Source organism: Ctenopharyngodon idella, chromosome 23 (genome assembly GCF_019924925.1).
Source record: "Ctenopharyngodon idella isolate HZGC_01 chromosome 23, HZGC01, whole genome shotgun sequence".
In the NCBI taxonomy this organism is placed as follows: domain Eukaryota; kingdom Metazoa; phylum Chordata; class Actinopteri; order Cypriniformes; family Xenocyprididae; genus Ctenopharyngodon; species Ctenopharyngodon idella.
Genome location: NC_067242.1, coordinates 17,687,224 through 17,711,119, shown reverse-complemented (window position 1 = coordinate 17,711,119; position 23,896 = coordinate 17,687,224). Strand labels below are relative to the sequence as shown.

The 23,896-nt window shown below is 36.5% G+C and overlaps 1 protein-coding gene across 4 annotated transcripts; it reads left to right on the top strand.

The window, feature by feature from the left end:
• The first annotated feature begins 101 nt into the window (after nucleotides 1-101).
• On the top strand, nucleotides 102-22,819 carry LOC127506280 (centrosome and spindle pole associated protein 1). 4 transcript variants are annotated; one of them, XM_051882605.1, is made up of 29 exons: nucleotides 102-551; nucleotides 869-980; nucleotides 1,107-1,179; nucleotides 1,332-1,435; nucleotides 1,631-1,711; nucleotides 2,421-2,516; nucleotides 3,264-3,589; nucleotides 5,725-5,804; nucleotides 5,879-5,975; nucleotides 6,072-6,129; nucleotides 6,833-7,170; nucleotides 7,337-7,455; nucleotides 7,702-7,786; nucleotides 8,001-8,112; nucleotides 10,214-10,361; nucleotides 11,651-11,737; nucleotides 12,759-12,880; nucleotides 12,977-13,126; nucleotides 13,426-13,569; nucleotides 13,674-13,781; nucleotides 14,637-14,703; nucleotides 14,791-14,914; nucleotides 15,213-15,352; nucleotides 16,663-16,812; nucleotides 16,921-16,964; nucleotides 17,131-17,194; nucleotides 19,647-19,729; nucleotides 20,123-20,273; nucleotides 22,089-22,819. In XM_051882605.1, exons 2-29 carry the CDS (start codon nucleotides 906-908, stop codon nucleotides 22,292-22,294), a joined length of 3,432 nt encoding a protein of 1,143 aa, XP_051738565.1. In that variant the 5' UTR covers nucleotides 102-551; nucleotides 869-905; the 3' UTR covers nucleotides 22,295-22,819. The 4 variants fall into 4 exon arrangements, with proteins under 4 accessions (XP_051738565.1, XP_051738568.1, XP_051738564.1 ...); XM_051882604.1 differs by having other exon boundaries at nucleotides 107-551; nucleotides 14,788-14,914; XM_051882606.1 differs by having other exon boundaries at nucleotides 115-551; nucleotides 14,788-14,914; nucleotides 16,663-16,800.
• The last annotated feature ends 1,077 nt before the right edge of the window (nucleotides 22,820-23,896 follow it).

The window sequence follows — 23,896 nt, the reverse complement described above, 5'->3', positions numbered from 1 at the left end:
ATGTGAATTTATAAAAATATCATTAGATCTCATGCATAGCTTATTTGATGGTATTATAAGTCATTTACCAAAACGTGGCCCATTTTAGCTGACGTCACCCTATGGACCTCTATTCATTCTACTTAAGGTTTGTTTAATTATTTTAATGAAGTTTAATTATTTATTATTTAGAGAGGATCAGTCTATAGGCATATATTAATGGATGTTGTAACCTTATTTTTTTTATTTTATTCATTGTTATTTTTTTGTAGTGTTATGTGTTTTTTTTTCTTCTGTAAAAAAGTGCCATGGTTACCACCATGGTTATTTTTGGCAGTCAGTAAAATTAGGACTTTTATTTTGAAATACATATCATAGTCAGCTGTGAGAACAACTTTTGAATGGTGAATGTTAGTAGCAATAGTTCCACATAAGGCGCAAGATACTATTTATAGGCATCTCGTATGATTGACATTTTGCATACTATTAAGACGGTCTCTTAAAAGTTTCAGATAAACGAAAGTCGGAGCAAACCCTGGACAAGCAAGATTTTCAACAAGTAAAGGCAAATGGTTGGTACCGCTCGCACCGGTTTATTTTGCTTGACTATTCACGATTCGGAATACCGCTCAAAAATGCTGTCTGACTTGGGCTGGTCACTAGGTTTTGAGACACAGCCATTGTCTGAAGTGGGAGGTTGAGGCTCGTGTGTTGTGTTGAGTTGTTGCCTAACAACCACTGCGTTTGCAGCGCCTGCACTTCACATCGTCTCGTCTCCATCTTCTCCTCTAAACAAAGTCTTTCTTCATTTCCATGCCAAGAGAACAGCATATTCATACTTCTGTCATTGACAAGAGCTTCATCTGATAACTGCTTCTTTCCTATCAAGAGCTGTTCATTAACTGCTGATTGTGGTTTGGGAAAATATGAATGTCAACATCAGCAACTTTATGGAGGAGAGAAGGGCGGACACAGAAGAAGCACCGTACATGGAGATGAAGGTGAGCTTAATTTCTAATAAAAATAGTGCTGCTTGGGGTTTTAAAAATAAAACATGTACATTTTTATTTTTATATATTTATATTTCAAGAAAAGTCATTGTTTTATTACTTGTCCATCTTTCATAGACAAGTTTTGGTAACAAGGAGAACATCAAACCTGCTAACAAAACACAACCTTCACAACCCAAACAGACCAAAGGCAGGCTATATTTCAATAAATGTATAATTTCAGGCAAAATACATATATTTAGCATTTGATATTAGATTTATTTTTTTTTTTAAAAAAGTCTGATTTTCTTTATTATTTAAAAATGCCTTTTGGGGTGTTTCATGTTGTCTTCTTATTTCCAGAAGAGAGTTTTGGCCTCAGTTTACCTCTGGGAGAAGAATATGAACGAAAAAAGCAGAAGTTAAAGCAAGAGCTACGTCTTGATTACCGGCGCTTTGTGTCTGAGGTGCAGTGTACCCCTCTTTATATATATATATATATATATATATATATATGCTAATAAATCTTACAATAAATATTTAAAATATACAATACATTTTACTTCCACACATGTTTCTTTTAAACTACAGTTTTAAATAGTTTGTGTTGCTGTTTTTAATCATATTTTAAAAAGAAATTTGTATTTTTGTATCTTTCTTAGAAAAAAAATCAAATGATTGCTGATCCACTTCCACAGTCGCACATGCTCTCTCTCCCCATAAAAGAACGGAGATCAGCGAAGGTAAACTTGTGTTTGTTGTCCATCTGTTTATGCATAGATCACTAAAGCAAATTCTCTATTTCGTGTCATGACCCGGTTCAGTCCATTGCACAAAGACCCACCCTTTTAGTTTGGCAAGCCCTCAGTGACATGAAAAATGATTTGCTTACACTTAGTGGATAAGGTATCTTTTGGCAGCCAGTATATTGCTGGACTGCAGCTCTTTTTTTTTTTTTTTTTTTTTTTTTTCTTTTTTTTGTACGCATTTAAAATTTATACAAACATAATCTTATTTGATAATTGTTTATTATTACTACAGAAATGTTTTTTTTCTCTCAAAGGGGACCTATTATGCCCTTTTGTTTTCACATATTTTACATTGTTGCAGCACCTCTTTTCCCAGTCTGTCAGTAACGCTCTGTGTAGTTCTGGTCTCTATGAAGCCCCTCCTTCCGAAAAGTGCAGTCTGCTCTAATTGGTTGTCTGGACCAGTGTGTTGTGATTCGCTTTGAGTGTGTTTCAGAAATGTCACGCCCCACAAGTAACCTCAAGTTTCAGCACACTACTAATGCAACTCCACCAGGCTCCACCAGGCCTTAGGCGGGAATTATTTAAATGAGGAATATTGTGACGTGTACATACCTGGAAGAAAACTCAAGACTACAATTGAGGAGTTTCAAAGACAGTGCTTACTGTCCCTGTAACGGTTGTCTTTTGTGAATCTACCCAGGAAAAGCTGCAAGATGAGAGGAACAAGGAGTATAATCTGTTTCTCCGAGGACAAGAGGAACCACAGAAAATAGGGAAATCTTCAAGCACTCCACAGGTTTGAATGAAATAAAACTCTATATTGTTGTTATATGTTCTATACAGCAACACTAGCAATATAGCTAACCTTCACAAATGTCCTTGTTGAACCACAATTTAAGCATTTTTAAGGGTTAGTTCACCCAAAAATGAAAATTCTGTCATTAATTATTCACCCTCATGTCGTTCCAAACCCATAAGACCTTTGTTCATCTTCGGAACACAAATTAAGATATTTTTGATGAAATCTGAGAGTTTTTTTTTTATTTTATTTTTTTTATCCCCCCATAGAAAGCAAAGTAATTACCGTCATTAAAGGTCCAGAAAAGTAGTTAAGACATTGTTAAAATAGTCAACGTGACTACAGTGGTTCAACCTTAATGTCATGAAGCAACGAGAATACTTTTTGTGTGCAAAAACATGAAGCAACGAAAATACTTTTTGTGCGCAAAACCGAAACAAAAATAAGAGCTTTATTCAGCAATTTCTCTGTAGTCACGCTGACTATTTTAACAATGTCTTTACTACTTTTCTGGACCTTGAATGTGGTAATAACGTTGCTTTCTATGGGGGGTAAAAAAAAAATCTCTGATTTCATCAAAAATACCTTAATTCGCTTTCCAAAGATGAACAAAGGTCTTAACGGTGTAGAACAACATAAGGGTGAGTAATTCATGACAGAATTTTTGTTTTTGGGTGAACTAACCCTTTAAATCTGGCCTTGAATCCTTTGACTCTCAGCATATGTTGATCATGTTTCTGTCAGGCCCTGGATCGTTTTGGCTCTATTACTCCAAAGTACCCTGCTGGTTCTCCAGAGGTACAAGTGCAAAGAGGCAGTCAGGGCCCAGAGAACATCACGTTCTCAAGGAGGGATGTTGCCACTCTAACTGAGCCCATTTCCGGAGTGCCTAAGGTATCAAGGCCACGGAGACACTGGGCAGAGACGCCGAATCGCTGGGGAGGCCCTTACCGAGATCACACCAGTTCTGATGAGGAGATAGAGCTCCCAGAGAAGGAAAGGCTTAGAAATGTACAGGAAGACACTGGTGCAACCAGGAGAGGAGGAAAACACGACAATAGCTCACACAGGTGCATCTCTACTGCTTCCTGTTTTTTCTGGTGGCACTCAGAAGTTGATCTGTTTTTATTTTAGGAAGCATAATAAGAATAATATTCTTGAGGGACTTCCATCTCAAGTTAAATATATAGGTTATAATTAGGCCCATGTGGAACTCTGACGAAAGCTCCACGGATTGGCACACAATATTAGTGCTTGTCATTTACTGTACAAAATGTACCATGTAATTTAGCCCCATACATTAATTTATTAGACTTTCCAGATTATAATTGCATTTTGAAAACATTTTGATTAGATGTTGCTTGCATAAAAAGTAAAATATTTTTGGTTTATTTAATAAATAATTATATGAATAATTAGTTAATATAAATAATTATTATAATTAAATAATTCAAATCAATATTTAATGTCAGTTTTCCTTACCATAACATAACTGTTTAAAATTTTGGGCTCGGTTTTTAAAATGTTTTTGAAAGAAGTTACTTATGTTATCAAGATTGCATTTATTTGAGCAAAAATACAGTAAAACAGCAATATTGTAAAAATTATTATAATTTCAAATAACTCTTTTCTATTTTTTTTTTTTATATATATTTTAAAATGTAATTTCCTGAAGCCATTACTCCAGTCTTTGGTGTCACATGATCCTTCAGAAATCATTCTTTACTGTCACTTTTGGTCAATTTAATGCTTCTTTGCTGAATAGAAGTTTTTGTTGTTGTTTTTTTTCTGACAAAAATCTTACTGACCCCAATATAATGCATACAAGGAAAGAAGATGGTTTAAGCAAGAAAAACAGCTTACTTTTTTTTGCAATAATATCAAAAAAGGGCATTTGCAGATGGTGTTTTTCACAACTTCTTGAAGAGGACATGAAATTAACAGTCCGACTATATCTGTGAAAAATAACTATCATCACCATAGCAACATTCAAATAAAAATAGCTTAAACAGATGAAGAGATAAATGTAAACAAATGTAGAAAGTAGAAGGGTTGTACACCGTTCTAGAGGAAGTATTCTCTGTTAAATTTGACGGCTTATCTACTAGACACAGACAGCTGTCACCAGGAGAATAGACAGACACTGACAGCACATCAACTCAAGTACTGATCTGCAATTAGAGTAATGGGGGTTTAAAGCAAATCTTTCAGTGAAAATAAAAACTATAGTGAATCAAATAGCTGAAGTGGCAATTACTCTAGCAGAAGTCTGTATTTTAGAAACCCTCCTATCAATTTTCTTGCCTTTTGTGTCTGCCTGTGGTGGAAAAAATTGAAATATGTGATGGTTTTCAGCCTTTATTTTACCTTTAAGATATTATGCCTTTTGTAGAATTTGGCTATAAAGGGTTAGTTCACCCAAAAATGAAATTTCTTTAATTAATTACTCACCCTTATGTCATACCAAACCCGTAAGACCTTCGTTCATCTTCGGAACACAAATTAAGATATTTTTGATGAAATCCAAGGTTAATTTTTACCCCCCATAGAAAGCAACCTAATTACTGCCATTCAAGGTCCAAAAAAATATTAAAGACATCATTAAAGTAGTCCATGTGACTACAGTGGTTCAACCTTAATGTTATGAAGCGACTGTTGTTGAATAAAGTTGTTATTTTTGTTTTGTTTTTGCGCACAAAAAGTATTCTCATCGCTTCATAGCATTAAGGTTGAACCACTGCAGTCACATGGACTATTTTAACGATGTCTTCCGAAGATGAACGAAGGTCTTACAGGTTTGGTACGACATGAGGGTGAGTAATTAATGACAGAAATTTCATTTTTGGGTGAACTAACCCTTTAACTATTACGTCTGAGGGTATCTAACAATGCTGAGATAGGAAACGCTGAGTTTGCTGTGTTAGAAAGTTGGAACGGCTGGATTTATTGTCTATTCTATCAGTGGGATTGTATTGATTGGTGTTGATGGGGAGGCTCAAAGCATCTGATGGCTCTGCAGCAGGCTCTTTAATCCACTGGATATGTGGTGTGTGTGTGTGTGTGTGTGTGTGTGTGTGTGTGTGTGTGTGTGTGTGTGTGTGTGTGTGTGACGTAATGGTTTGGCTGCAGAGATCAGGGTGTGTTTAGTGTAAGAAAGTGGATGGAGTTTTATGGCTTTTTTTTGCTTTGTGTGATTTTGATGTAGTCTACAAGCACCGGCTCGAGCGCAAAACAGATCTGTCAATGAGCAGAACATGACAGAGTTTGCTACAGGACTCATGATTGGTAAGTTTAAATCAAACTCTATTTACAATATACAAAAACGTGTCTAATTTCTGACCTGTGACTGGGTCATATAGGTGCTGCTGAAGGGGATGAGGCCTCTCAGAGGAGGAAGGAACATTATAGACTTGAGCTGCTACAGCAAATAGCCGAGCAACAGAAGAACAAAAGGAAGTGAGAAACTATTTGATATGCTGATTGTGGGTATTTGAATTAAATAATAATAAAGGGGTTAAATATTCACTTGAAAATCTAAACTCAATTATACAGGGAAAAGGAACTTGAGTTGAGAGTGGCTGCAACAGGCGCTGTTGATCCAGAAAAAAAGGTGATGGTCCTCAGGTTTTTAATATTTGAATATTCATTGTTTTATACTTTTATTTTTATTTGTAGATATTTCAAATTTAAGATATAAATATTAGAAGTGTTTATGAATATTTTTTTTGAAATTTCTTGAAATTTTCATGACATTTTAAAAAATAAGAAAAATTTCATAAATATTCTGCAAAAAAGAAAATTAAGTCCTTTTTACGCAAAATATATTTCTTATATTCTATATTTTTATTTTGTTTTGTCTTTTAAAATTCTGTAAATTGTCATAAAATCAATTATGCAAAAATGGTAAAAAAAACAATGAAATTAAAAAAGAGAAGAAAAAAAATAATTTCTGTCATTATTTATTTAGCCTCATGTTGTTGTTATTTTTCAAGGAAGTAGAAATATTTAAAGAAGCTTTATGCAGCTCTTGTTATATATTCCCAGAAGGAAAAAAAAATGATTAGAACACATGTTCTAAGATTATGAGTAAATAATAACTTGAATTTTGGCCCGTTCCTCTCACAGAGCTATTGTATGGCTTTAGAAGACTCATTCAAGTAGACATTTTTTTTTTTTTTCTTCTCTCACTTTGGAACTTGACAGAATTTGAGATTGACCCAGTATCCTGGGCTTTGACACATTTTCACTGCAGTTATAGCCGTGCAACACCTGCTGTGCTCCTATTTACAGTCATATCACCTTGTTTCCCACAGCCAGACAGAATCAAACAATTTGGTGCAGTGACCCGGGAGTATGAGGGCAGGAGAAGGGATGTGCCTTACCACCCAGGGCTGGGTCCTGAGGTCTTCAGGGCTGACTCTGCCAGGCGGCTCAAAGAAGACAAACCTCCACAAGCACCAAAGGAGAGCGCACCTCCCGAGAGACCTCGTGTTGCTTTCCAGTCCCCGTCTCTGGACCACAGCACTGTCTTAAGCCGGCTGGCTAACACATCAGGCTTTGGTCTGGAGGCTGGAGCCAATGGTACCACCCCTGTTACTGAAGACAATTACAGAAGCCTCTCAAGAACCCTGGGGGAGATAGTTGCCCCAAGGTTTGTGTTAGATTTTGTGTTGTATTCTTAGATTTTGCACTTAAATAACAATTGTACTGAATTAACAATATAACTGAAAAGTTAAAGTATTTAATAATATACCTCAATAATACTATAAACACTTTTGTTGCATTTTTAATGAAATATTTATGTTCTCTGATGTCAGAATTACAGGTGTGCGTCCTCCGTTGGGTCCTTCCCTCGCAGACTCCTATCAAACTCCTTATGATAATGCATATTACTATTATGGAGCCAGAAATCCTCTAGACCCCAATCTGGCCCACTGTGAGTGGCCTATCTTTGCTTTAGCATAGCCACATTTGTACCGAATATGGTTAAACTAAACGCATCTGTGCAAATTTATGGTATGTCGTTTCATTTATTGCTATCTGTGTTGCTGGTCAGTATGAGTAGTATTATAGTGTAATATGAAAGGTGTCTCTTCAGTAGATGCATTCTAGCTTGGATTCTAGCATGATAAATATAGATGTTGAATGCAATGTTTGCTTGTTTTTTTCGTGTGTGTGTTAGATGGACCAGCAGGGGATCAACAGTCACACATCCCTCCAGAAGCACATTGGCCAGTTCTGCAGCCTCCCTCTGGAGGCCTCACACAGTAGGCACACGTTTTCATACCTAACTTCCATATTGAAATGACAAGACAAAATAATTACTGTGGAAATATGAATTTCTAAAAGGATTTATAATGTTTGAGTTGTTTTGGTATTGTTTTTAATGGCATGTTATGCTGTGGTACCAGTAGGGGGCACATTTATTCAGATATACAAGATTATAACAGTATAACAATGCTTATCACTGTCTCTCCATAGAGCGATCAGCCATGCTGGAGTTGTTCCCTCAGGACCATCGTTCTTTTCTCACAAGAGGCTGCAGCAGCCCAAGGAAAGTGCTGTTAGCCATCAGGAAGCCCTTAAGCAGCAGGTACTTACACAATATTTTATGGTATGAGATTATTTAATTGGCATGCCATAGAGAGGGTCCAAATTATTTTAATTCCCCTATTTTAAAGATTTTTTAAGGAAAGCTGCGGTAACAGGGTTACACATCTTTACATTTTAATGATCAGAAATGCATTCATTACAAAAAAAAAAAAAGTCTGAAATGAATTGAATATCAATAACGGATTATGTCAGAATCATGACATTTGTATGATTTTAATTGTTATATACAGTTTAATCAAAAACTTCAACATGGGACAAGCCAAAAGCATTAAGTCATTAAGGAGGGATGATAAAGACATGTTAATTAAAACCAGCTACTTTTCAAGATTATATTAATTAAAATTAAATAATTTAATGAATTATGTTAGATGAAAGTAGTGTACACTGCCGTTCAAAAGTGTTTTTATATATAATTTTTTTTTTTTTTTTTTTTTTGAAAGAAGTCTCTAATGCTCACCAAAGTTGCATTTATTTAATCGAAAAAACAGTAATATTGTGAAATAATTTTGCAATTTAAAATAATTTTTCTATTGTAATTTATTCCTATGATGGCAAAGGTGAATTTTCAGCATGATCACATGGTCCTTCAGAAATCATTCTGATATGCTGATTTGCTGCTCAAGAAATTTCTTATTATTATCAATGTTAAAAACAGCATCTATTCTTTGATGAATAGAAAGTTCAAAAGAACAGCATTTGTTTACTTATAAATGTCACTTTTAATCAATTTAATGTATCATTGCTGAAAAAAAGTATAATTTTCTTTTAAAAAAATATTTTTGACCCCAAGCTTTTGAACGGTAGTGTATCTAAAAGTTTTAAAATCTGCTAAAAAATAAGTATAATGAACTGCGCAAAAAACATTTTGAATGTCTCCAGCACATTTTTTATTTACCCAAAAATCAAATCGCCCCTTACACATGTTATCATGCCCGTCAAAAACTGTTGGTTGCAATATTAGATTGGAAAACCTCGGCATAACACTCATGGGCATTAAATCGATCATTTCACTAAACACTTCCTGGCTAAGAAATAAATAATTAGTACCTTACGATCCATCTGTTTTCAAATCCTTATCATTTGAATATCACGGCATCATTGTCTGTCAAAAAAATAACGTGCACAATACACGGTAGTATTTATGAGAAGCAGAGGTCCAGTGAATACACACAAATTCTGAAAAACCCACATGCTTTAAAGTTAAGCTATCAAAGTTTGATAAAATGTTGTTTAATTTTCCAGTAAAAGGAGATCTATTTTTACATTGTTACATTTAATTACCCCTTAGAAGATTTTGACTCATACAGAACAAAACAAATGAATTTTGTGCCTCTAATGATTTTAAAAATGTAATAGGACATCAAACTGTACCCTGTTTATGAAAAGTGGTGATATACTGTTGCAAAGCATAAATGTAATTAAGTGACATGCTTGATTCGGCCACAGGTTTTGCTCAGATGATGTCTTTATATCATAATGGCTATGGACACAGAAGAAGGACCTGGGGAGGACAAATTGCATTCTCTTCCTCTATTTCCTCAGGGGAACTTGATACTGAAAGATATATAGCTGGAGAGATGTTTGTTTAACTGCCTGGTTGCAAGATCATTGAGTCTGAAATAGTGCAGTGAAGAGTTTGAAGACGGATGGCTTTGAATGCTAATCTGTGTTGAGTGAGTTCACCAAGAACTTCAGCAGTCTGACAGGAAGAGATCAGTGCAGAATTCCCAAGATAAAGGGAATCTAGAGGCAGATCAGAGATAGTGGTTAACTAAAAGTTTGAACTTAACTCCTTAAAGGGTACCTTTTTAAAGTCTGATTACAACATGTTGAGTAATACTATTTTGATTTTGATGTTACATTTATACAATATTTGACATTGAGGCTTTGTTCAGGTAGGCAGCAATTTTCCCCATATCCAACTCATCCATTTAGTTTATTTTGTAATTTGAAGAGCAAAACAAGCACATTAATATTTCAGTTTTCATTTGTCGAAATGCGATTTTAAACTTTTTCTTGTCTGAAAAACAAATCAGATGATACACTGAACAAAGTCTAATTGTCTGAATTGTGGAACACAGATTCAAGAACGACAGCAGAGACGACATCGTGAGAAGGTGGAAACAGAGCTGTATGATGCTAAATTAGAGGCTGAGATGAAGGCCTACGAGCCCTGGGGAAGAGGTGGAGGAGGAGCCCCTCTTAGGGACAATCATGGAAATCTTATCAGTAAGAATACAGACTTAACACTTCACTCAGTCAACTCCCTGTCCAGTCAGCTGCAATCACTGCAGTTTAATAAGGCTTTAATTAGTGCAATCTGCAAATGGTGGACCATTAGTGGGAGTATTGCAAAAACAACTTCTTTTTTTTCTTTTTTTTTTATTGTTTACATACCCTTTGCAGAATCTTCAAGATATTAATCAAATACTAATGCATTTTTTATTTTATTTTTTATTTAGTACTGCTCTGAAATTATTTCACATTTGATATTTATATGTATCAGGGTTCCTATGGTCATGGAAATCAAGGAAAATCAAGAAAAAAAGTCAAGGAATAATCATGAGAATTCCTATAGTGAATATGATTTTCTTTTTCTGGCTTTGCTCCACTCAGAAATGTCTCATCAGCTAGAAATGTTGAGTGAAATCCTTACACAGTAATCATGAATGACTGTAAAAATGTAAAAATCACAGATAAGGAATTTCATTGGTTAAAAGATGTAGGAACTCTGATATATTCAACAAGACAAGTGTGGCACTTGTCTTGCACAACTAACACAGAAGTCTACAAATAGTCATTGATGCTCATTAGGGTTCAATATACTTAAATATTTGTTATTCAGTTTCTTCAGAGCAATAGTATATATCATCTCTTTTTTAAATGCTAATTTATATTCATGCAGATGCAATAAGGATTATGTAAAAGTATGAACACAACTATATACTGTAGGTATGTAACTTGTATGCTGCAGTAAAGCACAACTGTTCATAATAATAAGAAATGTTTCTTGATCACCAAATCAGCATATTAGAATGATTTCTGAAGGATCATGTGACAATGAAGACTGGAGTAATGATGATGAAAATTCAGCTTTGCCATCCCAGGAATAAATTACATTTTAAATTGTTAAAATAGAAAACCATTATTTTAAATTGTAATAAAATATTTTTGTCGTATTTATTATTGTATTTTTGCTAAAATAATTGCACTCTTGGTGAGCATAAGAGATTTCTTTCAAAAACATTTTAAAAAAACGTACCGACCCCAAACTTTTGAACGATAGTGTAAATCCCAGTCATCCCACTTATAATTGCTCAGTGTCAGTTGATTCAGAGATTTTGGATTGTTTTCTGTAAAGACTGTCAGTTCTAAATCCAGTGAATACATTTGTATTGTTTTTCAGTCTATGCTATATTTTTACAGTCATATTGATACTGAAATGTTGTGGAATCAATCATAGTGATTTTATTTATCATCACAGTCATTAAATCATAGTCATGTTTCTGTGTTTCCAGGTGATTTGAAACAAATGCATAAATCAAATGTGGAAGCTTATGATTCTGGAGGCAGAGTAGCCCAGATTCCAGTGGCTTCTAGGACAGGTAACAGAAACTTCACCTCATGCATCAAGTATCTGCAGCCATTGAATTACAATTTGACTCACAATCAAAAAAAAGTATGTAACTTAAAAGTGGAATATAACTTTTAAATATCTGTAATGACTTTTCTTAAAGGGTTAGTTCACCCAAAAATGAAATTTCTGTCATTAAGTACTCACCCTCATGTCGTTCCAAACCAGCAAGACCTTTTGTTTATCTTCTGAGCACAAATCAAGATATGATATATATGATAAGATCTGAGAGGTTTTTTATTTCCCATAGAAAGCAACAAAATGACCACATTCAAGGTCCCGAGAAGTAGTAAAGACATCGTTAAAATAATCCACGTGACTGCAGTGGTTCAACCTTAATGTTATGAAGCGATGAGAATACTTTTTGTGCACAAAAACAACACAGTCTCCTATGCAGTTGACGCAGTGCAGATCTTCCGTGTTTACGTCCGAACGCCGGCTCAGTATTGGCCAACGCTGTTCACATGAGCACCACGATGTGTGATGCTGACGCAGGAGCTGGCCAGTACAGAGTCGGCGTTCTGATGCAGAACACGGAAGCTCTGCACTGCGTTCACTGCGTCAACTGCGTAGGAGACTGTGATGAGGAGTGTCACTTCATAACATTAAGGTTGAACCACTGCAGTCACATCGACTATTTTAACCATGGTAATTTTTTTAAACTTTTTTGGGAGATAAAAAACCTCTTGGATTTCATGAAAAATATTTTAATTTGTGTTCCAAAGATGAACGAAGGTCTTGCGGGTTTGGAACAACATGAGGGTGAGTAATTAATGACAGAGAAGTTTCATGTTTGGATGAACTAACCCTTTAGATCAGGTTTTCAGCTAGTGGTCAATGAAGGTACTGCATAGGGTCTGTACACTTCTAAATAGAACATATAGAGTGTATGTATATATGTGTGTGTATATATATATGTATGTATATATATATATATATATATATATATATATATATATATATAATATATATAATCCTTTCTTCCCCTGTAGAGCCTGTAGGTTTTGGCTCTTCTCAGCCACCTGTACAAGCACGGGGTAACCTTTTCAACGAACTGCCCTCTCCACAGCAGCTTCATGACCAGGAAAAGTACAAAGATTGTTTGAAACAACAGGTATGGACCTACTTGTCTCATTCAGTCAGCTTTGTATTACGTTGTCTGTGCTTTTGGCCTGCCATTTCACTTTGTCATCATATTTGGCATGAACAGATCGAGGAAAAGAGGAGAAAGGAGGCAGAAGAGAGGGAGCGGAGCAGGCTCGAGGATGAGAAAGAAGAGAGGCGGCTGGCCGAACAGCGAGCTCGGATCCAAAGGGAGTTTGAGGAAGAGCAGGAGCGGAAGCGTCAGAAAGAGAAAGAGGTTCTTTAATTTGCAGTTATATCAAATGAATACCAAAAAATGGCCTGCTGAAAGGAAGATACATTCAATTTGAAGTGCTGGTCTTGACCCAGATTGAACATATGAGCATGTTGAACTTGAAATAGTCTATCCTCTAAAGGCTTTACCACAGTGTCTTAACCAAACATGACACAATTGATTAAAGCTATTACTTATAATCCCTAATAAACAGCTACTTTTGAGGCCATCAATGGCACCTTTCGTTGAAAGAAAGGTACAGAGTCACAGGATGTGCTTCCTTTCTGTCACCTATTTTACAGCAAATAGCCAAAAATGAGGAGTTGATCAGGCAAGCCGAAGATCGCCGTAAAGAGGCTGAGAAAATGAAGAAAGAAGCGGAGGAGAAAGAGAATGAGGCCCTGAGGAAGAGACTCGAGAGAGAGAAGCAGACACATATGGAGGAGGTGAAGAGTGTACATTATTAAGTCTGTTACATTTGTTTATAAGGCTTTTACCTCCAACCAAACATCATTTTCTGTGCTGACACATCATTCTCAAATACCAAAAGGTCCACAGGGCACCGTCACCACCCCTACCAACCTTGCAGAAGAAACTACGTCAGCAGATGCCTAGACCTCCATCGCTGGAGAGCCACCGCTCTTCTGCAACTGTGTCTGTGAGTGACACACATGCACACAATTACATCATGCTTCACATGCTGTTTAGACGCAATGCTTGGGTGTTTTCTTCAATTATGGGCGCACTATAAAATAATCACTTTAAAGGGGACCTATTATGCCCCTTTTTACAAGATGTAATATAAGTCTCTGGTGTCCCCAGAATGTGTCTATCAAGTTTCAGCTCAAAAATACCCCACAGATCATTTATTATACCATGTTGTAAATGTCCATTTTTGAGTGGAAGGAAAAACATGCTGTTTTCGTGCATGTATCTTTAAATGCAAATGAGCTGCTGCTCCCCACCCCGCTTTCCAGAAGAGGTTGTTGTTGTTGTTGTTTTTTTTTGTTTTAACCATTTAAACACCAAGTAAAAATTAATTTTGCATAATAGGTCCCCTTTAAAACACTTTTCACACTCTCACTAGCATAATTTGTCTTCTAACAATGTTTAACCATATACTGTATACGTACATACATCACCATCACAGGAGAATTGTCTTTTTTTTTTCTCTCTGAAAGTCATGAAAATTCCCACCTCATTGTCATTTCCACCTCATCACAAATTACAATATCGAGTTTAACTGCCTTCTGTGGTGGAAATGACATTATAAACACAAGACAGTTTTACTGTAATCCTCATAAAACAAAAAGGAAAAAGTTAAAATCTGTTAGTTTTGATGATAAAAATCAACCACTGGGACAAAAAAGTCCCAAAAGTTGAAGAAACACCCAATCACGGTCCACATTGCAGATTATTCTGGCCAAGAACTGCCTACATAGACCGGAACGTCTAAGTGAATGACATCTAAAGTGACTAATCACAGTATTTTTTTCTGTCTTTCTTCAATTAGATGCGCTCGATGTCAGCACCACATTCTCCACCGGTGCCTGCCCGCAGGAACGAGATCAGGGCCACAGGTAACTCATATCATTGTGTGTACTCTAGCCATCGCAGCTGTAAAGGACAAAGTCCCTGAACTGTATACTGTCTTTTTTTTAAAGAAGAAAAGCAGACAGTAATCAGGGAGTTATCAGCCTTGCGTAGGCAGCTGCGGAGTGAACAGAGACGTCTGGAGGGACAGTTAATGCAGTCCAACGGAAATGACCACACCCCTCCTGTTCATGGCAGGTATGGTAATAAACAAACATCCTGCACAGACACATGCAGAACACGTGTGTCAATTAGACTCTTTAATGAAGTTCTTTCCCCTCCACAAACAACGTAAGTGAAAAATATTGTATGGAGTATTTGACTGGTGTTCCTATTTATTTGGTAAGTAGCCATGTAATAAATGGGATAATATACAGTCAACAGGTCAATATTACAAGATAAACCCCTTTAGAATAATGCACCTGATCATCCTGTCATGGTTTGTTTTGTCATCATGACCCCTCTGACTGTGCACTATGCTTTACATATTGAACAGGCCAAGAGAACACCTCCTGGAGGATGTTTTTGAAGTGGCAAGACTACGCAAAGAAGTGCCCATCAGGAGGCCGGCTTCCCACACCACCGCAGCAGCCAACATGCACAACCTACAAGAGTTTAATCATCTGAAGTACAGAGGTAAATGTCACACTGAGTTTCCTGTCTTTTGCTTGAAAAACCTCTGCAGAACTCTTCAATGGGCCTGTAATTTCATTCCCAAAAAGGTTCCCAAAATCCCATTCACCAGCCTTTATTACCTTCACATATTCACCAACAGCCGCACTCATTTCCTGTTGCTCACTCTCTGATCCTTTGTTAGCTTCAGCGTAACATCAAAAAACTGCCATCTGCTTTCCAAATGCCTTTTTAAAGTCACACTTTATTACACTGGCTAAATGAGTACAGTGAGATACTACATGCCAAGATTAAACTCTATTTTTCTAATCCAGAATGATGGAGGGATGGATGAAGTTAATAAAAAAGTATCCATTGGTAATCAGTGTTGTTATATTTAACTAAAACTATTAATAATTGTTTTTTGTTAATTGAAATAAAGCTGAAAATATAATATAATTATTAGATGAAAAACTGATGAAAATTAGAAATGTTGTCTTGGAAGGTAACTGAAATAAAATTACATTGAAGTATTATGTATTATATATATATATATATATATAAGCACATAAAAAAATGACTAAAACTTTAAATATAAAATGAAAATAGCAAAAAGTAAAAAATAAAAGCTAATTCAAAATGATAAATACCATGTAAATAATCATAATAAAATACCACTGTTAGATATAGGCAGTATACATTTTGTCTGGGTTGTTGGCGCAGATGCGAATAGAGAAGTTAAAAGATAAAACAGGAGAATGTCATTGGAGCTAGTTGAAATTTAAATTTGAGGCTTAAAATCATTTACACTTGCATCCCAAGAGCAAAAACTTGGATGTGGTTGAGTGAAAGCTGCATTATTTTATATCCAATGTCCTGATGCTAATGTGTTTTCCTAGAGGAATGTCCGTTTCATGTCCCTTTGGAACTCTTTTAACCTTCTCCTCTGCTCAGAAGATGGATTCAACAGCTCTCCCTCTCCATCTGCCCACCCCATGGGTTGAATGGCCGTATCAGTCATCAAACCTCCCAGCAGGAGAGAAATGAGTAGAATCTCTGTGAGCCGTGACTCAGCACCTGGCTTCATGCCCTTGCTTTATCATGCTCTTTATTAAGCTCTGATTCTCTCTATCTCTGTGTCAGCTAGTTTGGTCGTGGCAGAGCTGCTATTCTCCTGTCATGTATGATGGACAACACTGATTTGCAAAATGAATCATATCATATATGAGTTATATTTGTCCATATCTGTATTCAGCATCCTTGCATTATCTGTCAGTGATGCTGTAGTCCTGGAGGAGAGGTTGACTATTATCTGTGTGTGTTTGTGTTATCAGATGGTGCATCTCGTGAGGAGGTGCGGCAGGCATATCCTGACCCCCCCAGTGACGATCACAGTCTAGATATCCAGCAACAGGCTCTATTACGACAACAGCAACGAACCATAAACAGCCTGAGGAGGGGCAGACCTGCTGGTCAGTCTGTTTGTGAGGGATTGGCTTTTTTATGTTTTTATTATTTACTAAAAATATGGATATAAAATAAAAAATTAAACATAAAAAAATTGTGAACTCATACCTGTATTCCCTGGGCAGATTACTTTGATATGGTGTCTTCAGGAAAGCAGCATCTTGAGCAGGTGGGTCTACACACTGGTAAACTTGTGCACCACACAAAAACATCTTGACTCTATTTTTCCATGACCCATTTTTCTGAGCCCTTAAAGGGTATCTGCATTTCGTTAGCACTGTCTGACAGTTCTGTCTATTGACTTGACGTCTTTATTGATGTGTTTATCCCCCCAGAGGCTGAATTCTGCAGAGAATCCAGGCAGACGCTTGCTGTTAGACTCAGAGAGTGCCTTTATTGGTAAGTTCCCCTAAAATGAAAAACGGAGGGAAGCATTTTACTCACCAATGTGTGTCACAAATGCTTTTTCATCTGAAAAGTTTAGACTTTTAGGTTAAATTTAAATTACACCGACCAGTAGGGCTGCTTGATTATGGCAAAAATCAGTTATTTTGGTCAATATTGAAATCTTGATTATTTAACATGACTCAAATATCATATTTCATGATATCGATAATTGTGAAATTTCACTAATATTTAAAAATTACTCAATTATCGATACTTCAGCAAAAACTAATACTAGGTTAACTAAGGTAAGTAAAAGGTCCTCAAAAAAGTTACAGAAGACAAGTAAACAGTCAGCAGTACAATAAGAACAAAGAAACTAATTACAAACAAAACCGACAAATAAATACAAAAATACAAATTAAATAAACAGTGCTTTAGGTTTTTCAGGAAGATGTACTAATAATGGTGGTATTCAGATAAGTACCGGTAATGGACAACAGAAATTGAATAAAGTAATCAAATGTAAAATAACACTGCTGTATACATTAAATATAGACTAAAGGCCCATTCACACCAAGAACGTTAACTATAAAGATAACTATAACGATAAATATATGTGCGTCCACACCTACAAATGATAACGGTCTGTTTATTCTAAGCTCATGCGCTGCGGTTTCAAAGTGTGTATAACATGTTTTTGCTGTTGTTGTTGCATTTACATGGCTGTAACCAGCAAGATGTCCTCAGCATGCTATGTTTCGAGTGTATAGCTAGTGTAATCGGTCTAATCTAACAGTGAATTTATAATATATATTATATATATTTATATTTTATATTTAGCCGCAATGTCGTCTGCCATTTTAAACCCTTAAATTGGAATGGATTTTGATTGGCTGTCAGTGTTTTATCATTAACAGCTGGAAAAAAATCTTGATCTCTGAAAGTGATCCCAACGATATCGTTTCTCTATATATTGTTATAGCAGTGGTGTAGACAGTGCTAGAATGATTTTTAGAGCTATATCTTTATCGTTATCTTTATAGTTATCGTTCTTGGTGTGAATGGGCCTTAATCTTTATTAAAACTACAAAAGTTATTAATTCAAGAGCAGTGAATGATTTTATCGTTGTCTTTTGTTGTTTTATTACCATTTAATGACTGCAGCAGATTTATTAGGCTGCTGTCACTTTAAGAGCTGCACAGATCCAATATACTGTTACACATGCGTTTCTTTCTCAACTGTTTACATTAATTTAAGACATAATTGACTGTTTACAAGGATACTCACCAAAACTGCATTTCGACATTTTTGTGTGTAGGCTATTTGATTGTTTAGGCACGTATCCGAAGCCCACAGTATACTTTACTTATGCGCTTTCTTCCCCAAATACTCACATTTACTCACCCTCATGTGGTTCCAAACCTGCATGACTTTTTCTTTTTTGAATATAAAAGAAACAGTTTTGAGAGTTGTGTCAGTAGGTGCGTTTATATAGAGCATTGTATTCCAATTACAATTGGTTTAAAAGTCCAATCCGAATGAAAATGCTCCATGTAAACACCTCCAATAAGAATAAAAATGCCCAAACCGTTTGAATGAAATATATAAATATTAAGTCTGCTTTTTAAAACAAAGAAAAGGAGGATGGTTAGTATGAGACCGCAGCGGGAAACTGTATTTTCGCGCAGCGTGCCCATGTCAAAAGATTAAATCCGATTTGAAGCTTGTGACATATAAACTCGGCCTCACAATGGAAGTCAATAGTAACCAAACTGCTAGGTTACCAACATTCTTCAAAATCTCTTTTGTGTTAAACAGAAGGAAGGAAGTCATACAGGTTTGAGGGTGAGTAAATGATAACAGAATAGATAACAGAATGCTATTCCCCAGCAAAAAAAATTGTATCCCTACCTCAATGCCTGTTAAAAATCACGTTATTATATTTAGTTCTTTAGTTCCTGTTTAATTTGACCATTTAACTTAGTAATATAATGTGATGTGTAATTTAAAAGACACTTAGAGTTGGGGCATATCGATTAACATCATTTAGAAACAATAGACATCTATGGGAAGTATAGGGGTGTGCGTGTGTCAGTATGAGCAGCAGACAATGCGTGACACCACTGTCAGACAGCTGCTGTCACTGCCACCAGGGATGAATGACAGCTAGTGTGACAGCTATGAATACCACACAGAAGAGAGATTGACTCTGGGGTGAGGATAATGCATGTCCTCGGCGGCACCCCAGTGAGATCAGCAGTCACCTTGTAAATGAGTTCCCAAAACAGTCTCAGTCTCATTCATTAAATGCCATTTCATTTGCTCAGTTTCAATTACCAAGCTTTGATTGCTTGAATCGTGCATGTTTGAGCTAGAGAGAATCTCGAGAGAGGAAGGACTGCGGAGCCTGCTGTTGCTGAACATTTGTCGGCTGTAAATAACCAATCAGTTGTTTCTACACAGACCCCAGTGGCAATTCATTCCATCTACATTCCCGGCGTGACCAGAGAGCGAGACGGGCAGTTAGGAAGGCAGACATCTCTGATGTAAGAGACTTTAGTTATACACAACTACAATCTCACTTGACCAAGGCAAAGTCATTAGCTCTGTTTTAAGAATACTGTGAATTCGGACATACTACTTATTTCCCCTATATAGTATGTAGATATGTATATTCAATCTCTAAACCCTTTTATAGTGCACTATTTGAGGGAAGGCCCTTTTGAAGATGCTGTCCACAGCAGAATTATGCAGGTCCTATTTAATTTAATATTAAATTGTTTTATATTGTATACACAGTCTAGTTTTGTTTGTCTACTCTTGTCCTGCCTACTCTTCAGAAGCCTTCAGTCAAGTTTGGAACAGGGCTAGAATTTTTTTAATTTTTTTTATTGAATGCGTCAACAAAGACTCCGAATGACTGTACTTTTGTTTTGTAGGATGTGGTAAACAGGTACACTCGACCTGACAGTGGTCCTGACAGCCAGTCCCTGCACTCACTAACCAGCACAGAAATAGAGCGGCTGAGGGAGCGCACAAAGAACAAGATGACATCGCTGAACAACATGAGAGAACATGACTGGAGATCAGGTCAGGAACTCTGAATCTGAAAGGAAAATCGCCTAGGGTTGGTTAGGCTCGCCCAGCCAGACTACTTTTTACTACTACTAGAATGAAGTCTGGTCAACATTGCAACTTAATCTGGCACTCAAGGCAAAGTTCTTTTTTCATTCTTTGATTTCGATAAAAAGAAGATTGAAAAACCTGAGCAGCGGTACTTTGGGCTTAATGCGACCAACCACAGTTTGCTGTTTTACCTGACATTTAAAGGGTTTGTTCACCCAAAAATGAAATTTCTGTCCTTAATTACTCACCCTCATGTCACTCCAAACCCGTAAGACCTTCTCGTTCATCTTCGGAACACAAAATATTTTTGATGAAATCTGAGAGCTTTCTGACCCTCACTATAGACAGCAATGTCATAACCAATTTCAAGGCCCAGAAAGGTAGTAAAGACATCTTTAAAAGAGTCCCATCTCCTATGCTGTTTACTTTGTAAACACAATCCAGGTTCTATGTCAGAACGCTGCCTCAGTATTGGCCGATGCTGTTCACGTAAGCACCACAATGCATGCATGTACTTTTGACGCAGGAGCCTGCCAATAAGTTGGCGTTCTGACGTAGAACCCGGAAGCGCTGCACTGTGTTTACAATGTGAATAGCGTGGGAGACTGACAGGGAAGAGAAGAAATTGTTGAATGTTGAAAGTTGTTATTTTTGTTTTGTTTTTGCACACAAAGTATTCTCGTTACTTCATAACTTTAAGGTTGAACCATTGTAGTCACATGAACTGTTTTAACGATGTCTTTACTTTCTTTCTGGGCCTTGAAATTGGTTATGATGTTCAGGCGCGGATTAATGCACAGGCTTGCCTAGGGGCCCCATGTGTGCAGGGGCCCCGGATTGGCCAGATTCTTTGGCCCATAAGTAACACAAAAAAAAAATAAGCAGGTGATTGGATAGATGTGACATGTGGGTCAAATCTGTCCAATCAGCTGCTGATCAAATCATGTCAATCATTTTGATTTACGTCACTGCTATTGCTAGACGGCGTAGCGGCAAAATGTCCGAAAGAAATTACGATAGTGGAGCACAAAAAAAAGGAAAATACAAAGGTTAAAAGAACAACGTGAACAAGATATACTGAAAAAAATCCCAAAATTGGCTTGATACTTAAAGGCATTGGATACATCAAGACAGAAGTGGCGAAGATGAGGGAGAGATCGTTAACGGCAGGAAATCCAAACAATCGCCTATCATTAATCGACTTCAAATATGGCTTATCACTTGAAACATGTAAGTAGTAGCAACTTTATAAGTCCGCTAATGTTAGCCTAGTCCTAGATAAATGTGCGCTATTATTAGGCGCATATCCATGTTTGTGTGGAGAGCGCGCTCGCTGCATGACATGAGGCACTTAAAATACTCCGTCATTTTGGTCATACAGATAAGAGTAATACAAACTGTAAAGGGCCTCACACAAAGAGCAGCCTAGGGGCCCCTGACCACCTTAATCCACCCCTGATGGCGTTGCTGTCTATAAGGAGGTCACAAGCTCTCGGATTTCATCAAAAATATCTTAATTTGTGTTCCGAAGATAAACGAAGGTCCTACAGGTTTGGAACGACATGAGGGTGAGTAATTAATGACAGAAATTTCATTTTTGGGTAAACTAACCATTTAAGGGTGGGTAATCTAGAATCCTAACTAAACAAAGACCAAAAACGTAGCATGTTATGATATCTTGTTCTAGCTACTCTTTATTGCTATGCTAAAACCGTTAGCTTGCTAAACACAAACTAGTTTGCCCAAAGCATTGAGATGTGTATCTTATGTGCTGTCTAGGGGAAGTGTCAGCTGAGGAAGGGGAGGAGCTATGGTCACAGACTCCTTCAACCAACCGGCGTGTTTCCATTGACACCATTGCCACAGACCCCTGGTTACGTCCTAGTTCCTCAGATACTCTGAAGAGGTTCATGGGTGGTCACAGGCCATCCAACCGAAACCATGCAGGCCAGGATTGGGAAGGGCCGTCCACTTACCATGGTTAAATCTCATTCTGAATTCTTATGCCAGTTTCGCAACTTTGTACAGCTATATTATACGGAACAAGTTTATATAAACTTGTATACGTAATGCCAAAGATGAACGTTAACAATTTATCAGTACAGTTTCTTTAAGACTAAATTGTTGTGAATTGAAATATCACACTTAGGAAGTTCTGGAACACTTCCTGTAGCATTAAGAGTCTGTTTTTGGAGCATTAGTCATATCTGTTCCCTCCGGTCAGAGAGTGCAGTCTGGGAGAAATTAACTTTGCTTCATACTGTTACAGTGTATGAATGTGTAAACGGCATGAATTTTGTTTGTTTGTCAGGAGAGATCTGTGCTTCCAATATTTTTTTTTGTTTGTTTGTTTGTTTGTTTTTTAATGGTTGTTTTACAGATGATGAATTCTAAGTAGGAATATGAGCTTATGCAAGCATAAACAAACTGTATAATTGAAAAAGAAAGGTAATGTAATTGAGTCTATTGACTTTTAGTAAATAATAAATAAAATATTTTATGAATTTTTAAACACTTTGTTCTGTAATGCACTTATTTCAAGTCACAACTGTTCCTAGGGTTAAACTAGGGTTTTCAACCATGTCTGTGAACATAAAATTGTCTTAAAGCAGGGCTCGACAATAAGGACTGCCCGATGGCCCGGGGCCAGTGTGAACGACGCTTGGGACAGTAGACGGAACTGTCACTTGCCCGATCGGGCCAGTGCTGTAGGGTGTGCGATATATATCGTCTATGATATCGTAATTGGTGATTTAACGATCTGAAATTATCGAGTATGTCCCTCACTTTACAAAAACACACCCATTGAGTGCACGCATGCACTACGTGACGTAGTTAGACTAGTGCGCGTGCACATTTAGAGTGCACGATTTCAATGCGTGATTTAGTCTATTAAAATGCATTTAGAATGCCCCCAGAATTCAAGATAAGGGGCAAAAATGACCCTGTATATCTTACATATTTATATAATTTAATATAGTTCAACAATATTAAACAAAGCGCGCCGTTTTTCTACAAATATCAGCACGATTACAAATGTGATATTGATTTTATACAGCGTACAGTTTAATGAACAAGAACTTAATATCAAGTGACTTACATTTTAGACACCAAATCGCCTGTTTCGCTCACGAAAATAGTTCCAAAGTCCACACAGCAATGTTTTGCGTCTCTGAGCAACACTTCCTGAATGAATCAGCCGTTTGAATCTCAATGACTCGTTCATTAACAGGGACTTGCTGCCACCTACTGGCGGGTTTAATTTCACGTTTAAAGTGTCTTTTCATTTTTAAAATGATTTCAAATAACAGCATTTAAAGTTTTATATTTTCAACATTTCAAAACATTATTTATGCATCTGTAACTGCTCTTGACTGATTAACTTTATTAAAGTTTAATTATACAGTTAGTTATACATTAGATTACAATTTCTGTACCTGAAAATCTCCTGTTTAAACCTACATGAAAAACTTGAAAAGTACCGTTTTCATTTAGTTTGTTCTGTTGTATTTATTTTTGCTATTACTCATAATTTGATTATTTGTTACTATTTTATAACTTACTGTTTATTTGTCTTACAATATTTA